Raw genomic sequence first — 8,532 nt, 5'->3', positions numbered from 1 at the left:
ATGTAGAAGGATCTGATGGTGTTTTGGATTTCTTCAGGATCTGTTGTTATGTCTCCCTTTTCATTTCTGATTTTGTTAATTAGGATTTTGTCCCTGTGCCCTCTAGTGAGTCTAGCTAAGGGTTTATTTATCTTGTTGATTTTCTCAAAGAACCAACTCCTCATTTGGTTAATTCTTTGAATAGTTCTTCTTGTTTCCACTTGGTTGATTTCACCCCTGAGTTTGATTATTTCCTGCCGTCTACTCCTCTTGGGTGAATTTGCTTCCTCTTTTTCTAGAGCTTTTAGATGTGTTGTCAAGCTGCTAGTATGTGCTCTCTCCCGTTTCTTTTTGGAGGTACTCAGAGCTATGAGTTTCCCTCTTAGAAATGCTTTCATTGTGTCCCATAGGTTTGGGTACGTTGTGGCTTCATTTTCATTAAACTCTAAAAAGTCTTTAATTTCTTTCTTTATTCCTTCCTTGACCAAGGTATCATTGAGAAGAGTGTTGTTCAGTTTCCACGTGAATGTTGGCTTTCCATTATTTATGTTGTTATTGAAGATCAGTCTTAGGCCATGGTGGTCTGATAGGATACATGGGACAATTTCAATATTTTTGTATCTGTTGAGGCCTATTTTGTCACCAATTATATGGTCAATTTTGGAGAAGGTCCCGTGAGGTGCTGAGAAGAAGGTATATCCTTTTGTTTTAGGATAAAATATTCTGTAGATATCTGTCAGGTCCATTTGTTTCATAACTTCTGTTAGTTTCACTGTGTCCCTGTTTAGTTTCTGTTTCCACGATCTGTCCATTGATGAAAGTGGTGTGTTGAAGTCTCCCACTATTATTGTGTGACGTGCAATGTGTGCTTTGAGCTTTACTAAAGTGTCTTTAATGAATGTGGCTGCCCTTGCATTTGGAGTGTAGATATTCAGAATTGAGAGTTCCTCTTGGAGGATTTTACCTTTGATGAGTATGAAGTGTCCCTCCTTGTCTTTTTTGATAACTTTGGGTTGGAAGTCGATTTTATCCGATATTAAAATGGCTACTCCAGCTTGTTTCTTCAGACCATTTGCTTGGAAAATTGTTTTCCAGCCTTCACTCTGAGGTAGTGTCTGTCTTTTTCCCTGAGATGGGTTTCCTGTAAGCAGCAGAATGTTGGGTCCTGTTTGTGTAGCCAGTCTGTTAGTCTATGTCTTTTTATTGGGGAATTGAGTCCATTTATATTAAGAGATATTAAGGAAAAGTAATTGTTGCTTCCTTTTATTTTTGTTGTTAGAGTTGGCATTCTGTTCTTGTGGCTGTCTTCTTTTTGGTTTGTTGAGGGATTACTTTCTTGCTTGTTCTAGGGCGTGATTTCTGCCCTTGTATTGCTTCTTTTCTGTTATTATCCTTTGAAGGGCTGGATTCGTGGAAAGATAATGTGTGAATTTGGTTTTGTCGTGGAATACTTTGATTTCTCCATCTATGGTAATTGAGAGTTTGGCCAGGTATAGTAGCCTGGGCTAACATTTGTGTTCTCTTAGTGTTTGTATAACATCTGTCCAGGCTCTTCTGGCTTTCATAGTCTCTGGTGAAAAGTCTGGTGTAATTCTGATAGGCCTTCCTTTATAAGTTACTTGACCTTTCTCCCTTACTGCTTTTAATATTCTATCTTTATTTAGTGCATTTGATGTTCTGATTATTATGTGTCGGGAGGAATTTCTTTTCTGGTCCAGTCTATTTGGAGTTCTGTAGGCTTCTTGTATGATCATGGGCATCTCTTTCTTTATGTTTGGGAAGTTTTCTTATATTATTTTGTTGAAGATATTAGCTGGCCCTTTAAGTTGAAAATCTTCATTCTCATCAACTCCTATTATCCGTAGGTTTGGTCTTCTCATTGTGTCCTGGATTTCCTGGATGTTTTGAGTTAGGATCCTTTTGCATTTTGTATTTTCTTTGACTGTTGTGTCGATGTTCTCTATGGAATCTTCTGCACCTGAGATTCTCTCTTCCATTTCTTGTATTCTGTTGCTGATGCTCGCATCTATGGTTCCAGATCTCTTTCCTAGGGTTTCTATCTCCAGCGTTGCCTCGCTTTGGGTTTTCTTTATTGTGTCTACTTCCCTTTTTAGTTCTAGTATGGTTTTGTTAATTTCCATCACCTGTTTGGATGTGTTTTCCTGTTTTTCTTTAACAACTTTTACCTGTTTGGTTGTGTTTTCCTACTTTTCTTTAAGGGACTGTAACTATTTAGCAGTGCTCTCCTGTAATTCTTTAAGTGACTCATGAAAGTCCTTCTTGATGTCCTCTATCATCATCATGAGAAATGTTTTTAAATCTGGGTCTAGATTTTTGGTTGTGTTGGGGTGCCCAGGACTAGGTGGGGTGGGAGTGCTGCGTTCTGATGATGGTGAGTGGTCTTGATTTCTGTTAGTAGGATTCTTATGTTTGCCTTTCATCATCTGGTAATCTCTGAAGCTAGCTGTTATAGTTGTATCTGGTAAGAGCTTGTTCTTCAGGTGACTCTGTTAGCCTCTATAAGCAGACCTGGGAGGCTAGCTCTCTCCTTAGTTTCAGTGGGCAGAGTATTCTCTGCAGGCAAGCTCTCTTCTTGCAGGGAAGGTACCCAGATATCTGGTGTTCGAACTTGCCTCCTGACAGAAGTTGTGTTCCACTCACTAGAGGTCTTAGGATCCCGTGGGGAATCCTGTGTGGGCCCTTGCGGGTGTCAGGAGACTCCACTGGCAAGGTACCCCGGTGCTCGAGTGGGCTTTCTCTAACTTTCTACATGTGCCTTACAACATGTTCTTTTTCCAATTTAAGGTTTTGTGTTTGTTTTTTGAAAATCCACTAAGTGCAGTTGGTGCTGCCTATATGTGTATGGGTATGGCCAATCCACCTGAGCATGAGAAACCTACCAGTGGGAGCAACTTCAATAAAAGAATGATTGTCCCTTCTTCCAGCAGCTATCAGTTACTAATGCATTCTCATTAAGGAGTAGGGCCAGGAATGGGACATCCCTTCCTGTGCTGGAATTTTGGTTGTCTTGACTTTGTCCAGGTCTTGTCTGGTAATCAATTTATCTATTAGGAGTTCATTAGTGCAATGGGCACACCATGTACAGAAGGTAGCCTTTTACAGCATTCCATCCCATTCTCCAGGTCTTACATTCTTTCTATGTGCCAATTTTATAGACCCTGCAAATCCTCCCTTCTAGAAACTTATTTTTAAAAATCAAATTAACACACATTTATAATTTGAAAATTCACCACATCCCTAAACTTGGCACAAGCTTTACTTTCAGATTTTCAATGTCCTTGAATCCTATAAATGCCCCTGAGCCTGCCGTACCTGGAAGAATGCTCTCTCTTCCTTCTTTACCGCATAGATGGGTATTCTAATATATGATCCATGGTGAGGACAAATGTTTGCTTATGTCTCATTGTTACCTGGAGGAGCAGGCTAATGCCAGGATTGCATATGAAATTAAAGCTTTGCTTCATACTGTCTCCTTTCTATTGTACTGGTTCTATTCAATTATTCCATTAATAATCAAGTTGTCTTCTTGACTTTCTGACTCCACAACCAATGTATGGTGATCATCAATGGACCCCACAGCCATTAAAGATCCTCTTGGCTTTGGGGATATGCATTCTGAACAGACAAGACACAAGAAGAAAAATTAGTTAAAAGCCCCACCTTTACACAGTTTGTGTGTCTTTCAGGACACCTTAGTTCTGCTGCATGAACTGGTCTTTCTTCAGACTCATCCATCATCATTGAACAATTGCACAGTTACTCACATGTGATCTACAATAACTGCTCATAAACTCTTCTTCAAAGATTATTTTGAATTAATTTATTCTCATACCACTTCAACTCAGCATCATTTTTTAAAAGCTGGAGTATTCCATTCATTTGTCAATTTTTATACTACAAAAGTTAGGAACAGGGGGTTGTTTCTCACTCATTGGACAAATCTGAGTATCTGAGTTCAAATCTCCAGCACTCTTGTAAAAATCCAGACATGGCCACCGAAAGACTGGAGAGCAAAATCCTGCAGGTGCAAGGGTCTTGCCAGCCAGCCAGCCTATCCAAAATGATGCTTCTGATTCAATGAGAGATCCTGTCTCAAAGGAACAAGGGAGAGAGTGATGGACCTTTTCTCTCTACATTATGCCATTGCACACCCAAGTGAATGTACTCAGCCCAATACAAAACACAACACACATTTTATAATTTAAAGATTTTATTGTGCAAAGTAATGATATACTCAAAATTGGGCTAATTATCATTTAAGTCTTACGTTTTGAGTCTTCATGGACATTCTTCTTACAATCATTTGAAATAGTGCCTATATCTTAGGCTCCACCCACAGCTATGGGACAATTTTTGATGGATTTAGTTCTAGTTTCTGGGTTATGGTACTGCCTTTCATGATGTTTCACTAGTTTAGACTATCACAGTCATATGCCTCAACATCTAATATTATAGTGAAAATACTGGAATTTTCATTCTCCTTGTTGTTGTGTATGTTAATTATCTATGGCCTCATTCATCAGCCTGTCTAGTCTGTGTGTTTTGTGTATATAAACATCAAGTGCTATTATGGCAATACTCTGGATTTGAAGGTATGTAGTTTTTAATCAGACTCTAACTCTATTCATATATTCCTAGTATTTCTGTTTTTGACTTCTGTGGAATATAAGGCTTTTGAGATACGTAAACAGAATAAAGTTTTAATTTTCAAAGAATTAAAAGATACTTCAAGAAAAACCAGATTTGTAAAATAAACACACAAAAGTATTTCTAAAATTGAAATTGTTGATCAACTTGGAATTTAATTACAAAAGAATAATACACACTGCATTATAAGTCATAGTGGATATTTGAAAGATGGATGGCCCAGCAGTGGTGGCACATGCCTTTAATCCCAGCACTTGAGAGACAGAGGCAGGAGGATTTCTGAGTTTGAGGCCAGTCTGGTCTACAGAGTGAGTTCCAGGACAGCCAGGGCTACAAAAGAAACCCTGTCTCGAAAAACAAACAAACAAACAAACAAACAAAATAACAAACAAAAAAGAAAGATGGATGAATATGACCAAACTAATGGTGTCAGCCTTTCAAGAAAAAAAAATGGAATACCAAGGGATTACCTGTGTTAATTATGTGAAGTGTGAATTCAGAGGTTCAAATGAAATATTTAACTTTCCTCTCACATGCTCATCTAATTTTCCTCATTCTTCAAGATTTATTTTAATTAAAAATTCACTGAATTTATTTTGCATATGAAATAATATTAATTTTTTTTTTTTGGTTTTTCAAGACAGGGTTTCTCTGTATAGTCCTGGCTGCCCTGGAACTCACTTTGTAGACCAGGTTGGCCTCGAACTCAGAAATCCACCTGCCTCTGCCTCCCAAGTGCTGGGATTAAAGGCATGCACCACCACGCCCTGCTTATATTAACTTTATCATAACAAATATTCTTGATGAAGTATCAATGAAATAAGCATATTGAAAAACTGTTGGTAGAAGTTTAAATGGCTTGATATATTTCATTATGTAATACTATTCTATATCTTTTGACCTACAAATTCATTTTCTAGATTTACATCTGTCACATATACCATTAGAAATAAAAGTCATACAAAAGACTGATCTTGACAGCATGGTTTGTAACAGTAAATGATTAAATAAATGACTCAGCTATAAAATAAAGTGCCATGAGGTTATGAAAGGAATACTAGAATTAAAAAAGATCTCTTGGTACCAGCTAGTCTGTAATTCATGCTCTGATGGAAGTAGCACCATGATTGACATTTATAATATCACCTCAACAAGGCATAAGGACCTACATGTGAGCCAGGGTGCTCACAGAATCTCAGGACGATTTTCCTGTGAAGAACTCAGTGGGAAGGAAGTGGCCATTGAGGTTTTGCAGGCATACTCATGAGGGCTATGGAGCTAATGTTCTGTGCTACATCCTAGTTAGCTTAGAAAACCCAACAATGCCTCAAGGGCATGACAAGGAGGAGACTGATGCTAGGGGGAGAGATCAGAAATTTAAAATTTGATAAATGGTTTGAATTACACAAAGGAAGAGGAAATGACTATGATTCAGGATGGGCTTTCCCTCTCTTTCTACGTATGATCCAATGTTAAAATTACTAGCTATTTTATAGTGGACAATGTGTGTGTTGCACAGAAGTAAAATAATCTTGAAATCCTTGTCACTGAACTGTTGAAATGCCAACAGAGCCATAACATAAAGGAATAAAAGCTTTGAAGATGCTGTTTTTCCCTGCAGCCCATTGAACTTTGATCAAGCCCAGTCCTCTTTGATATTGTGTTTGATGTTGAACCCGTGGGCTGCATCTCCTTTGAGATGTTTGCAAACAAAGTTCCAGAAGAAATCTGTCATACTCTGAGCACTGTAGAGAAAGGACTTGGTTATAAAGCTTTCCCTATTCACAGAATTGTTCCAAGATTCATCCAGCAAGGTGGTACTGCACATACCATACTCACACTGTCAGCAAGTCCATCAACAGGGAGAAATCTGAAGTTGATAACTTCATCCTGAAGCATATAGGCCCTGGTATTTTGTCCATAGAGAATTCTGGATCAAACACAAATAGTTCCAAGTTTTATCTGCCTTACCATGATGAAAATGGATGGATGACAAAAATGTGTTCATTGGAAAGGTGAAAAGCATGGACAGTTTGGAAGCATGACAAACTTGGAATGACAAGAATGTCATCGTGGGCGGCCCTAATACCTCTGCCCTGTGGATATCTTAACCACCACTCAATCCTTCAAAAGAGTGCCATCTCAATCATCCACACTACTCATGATTCATCTCACTATGGTTCTCTGGGTTCCTTTTGTTCTTTATTCACCTCAAAGTCTAGGTAGGTGGTTTAAGAGTTAAGTTCATGACTATGAATAGAAACTAAATAACACAGTTAAAGATACAGTTTTTTGAGTATATAGTTAGCAAATAGAGTAGATTTTGTGTAGATCGCAATAATATGTCTAAACTACATTAGTCGTTTTTTTTTCTTCTATAGACATCTCCAAAACCAACATTGGGAGCTGGAATTCATTACAATAGAGATCAATGGGTAGATATGAACAACAAATATATGCTCTCCATTTAACAAATATTAACCTTACCTTTTAATATCTACAGGATAAATTTTCTGAGGGCCAGGGCCTTGTGGAAAGTTCTGCTGAGTGCATTTTTCACTTCATTATTTCTCAGACTATAGATAATGGGGTTCAACAGAGGAGTCACAACAGTGTAGGACAGTGATAACAATTTCTTGCTTTCAGGAGAATTCTTTGATTTAGGTCTAAAGTAAGTGAGGCTTAACGACACATAGAAAAGAGAGACAACGACGAGATGTGAGGAACAGGTGGAGAAGGCTTTGTGTTTCCCTTTAGCTGATGGAATCTTGAGGATGGAAGCTGCAATGAGAGTGTATGAACATAGGATCAGCAGGCAGGGTATCATGACAACCAGAATAGTCCCAACAATGGCATAGACCTCAAACCGGGCTGTGTCTGCACAGACCAGCCTCAGCACAGGTGGGCTGTCACAGAAGAAGTGATTCACCTTGTTGTTGGCACAGAATGGAAAACTGAAGAGCCATGTGGTCTGCACAGTGGCTACAGGAAACCCTGGAAACCAGGAGGCAGCAGCCAGTCTGGCACGTGTCCCTTGGTTCATGATGATTGGGTAATGCAAGGGACTGCAGATGGCCACATAGCGGTCATATGCCATGGTGGCGAGGAGGAAGCACTCGGCCACTCCAAAGAAGAAGAAGAAATACATCTGAGTGGCACAGCCCAGGAAGGAGATGCTTGTGTCCTGGGCAATCAGAGTCCTCAACATTTTGGGCAGAATGACTAGGTTGAAGCCGATCTCCATGAAGGATAAGTTCCTGAGAAAGAAATACATGGGGCTTTGCAGCATGGGGTCAGCCAAGGTCACCAGAATGATGAGGCTGTTTCCCAGCAGAGTAACCAGGTAGATGGTGAGAAATGCCAGGAAGAGCAAGGTCTGTATCTCAGTAGGTAGGGAAGAGAAGCCCATGAGGATAAATTCAGCTATTCTTGTCTGGTTTCCTGCAGCCATGCATATACCCCCAAATCTCCTGTGGTTATAAAGACAGATTCTTGAGTACAGAAATCAGAGTCTGGATTCTTTCCCTCCAGATTACTGATTCAGGGAAAGAGCCAAAGCCAGGATCCTTTGGAAGAAGAGGACCAATCCTAGTGCATAAGCAGAGACATTCCTGAGTGAACTTCTGAAGTTGATTTCCCCCCCTATTTTGTACATGAACTTCTAGAAAGGCCAAGCATAGTCAGATCTCTGAGTTTGTAGAATGAGTGTTGAAGGATATATTTTTGGAGAAGTGATGGTCCTGAATGCACCCAAACTTTTGAGAAATATATCCAATGTTAGTAATTTACAAAAAAATGTACCCAATAAGTAATTATCAAGATTGTAGAAATAAAATAACAGTAGTTAGGACAACTAATGATTTTTTTTTCTATTTCTTTTCAGTC

At 39.0% G+C, this 8,532-nt stretch overlaps 1 protein-coding gene across 1 annotated transcript; it reads right to left on the bottom strand.

Annotated features, from left to right (window-relative positions):
• Nucleotides 1-7,144: 7,144 nt before the first annotated feature.
• On the bottom strand, nucleotides 7,145-8,098 carry Olfr714 (olfactory receptor 714). The gene has a single exon (NM_147033.2). It carries the CDS (start codon nucleotides 8,096-8,098, stop codon nucleotides 7,145-7,147), a length of 954 nt encoding a protein of 317 aa, NP_667244.2.
• Between the last annotated feature and the right edge of the window lie 434 nt (nucleotides 8,099-8,532).

Source organism: Mus musculus, chromosome 7 (genome assembly GCF_000001635.26).
Source record: "Mus musculus strain C57BL/6J chromosome 7, GRCm38.p6 C57BL/6J".
NCBI lineage: Eukaryota > Metazoa > Chordata > Mammalia > Rodentia > Muridae > Mus > Mus musculus.
Note: the sequence above shows the minus strand (reverse complement) of the source record. Positions and strands in the feature narration are given on the sequence as shown.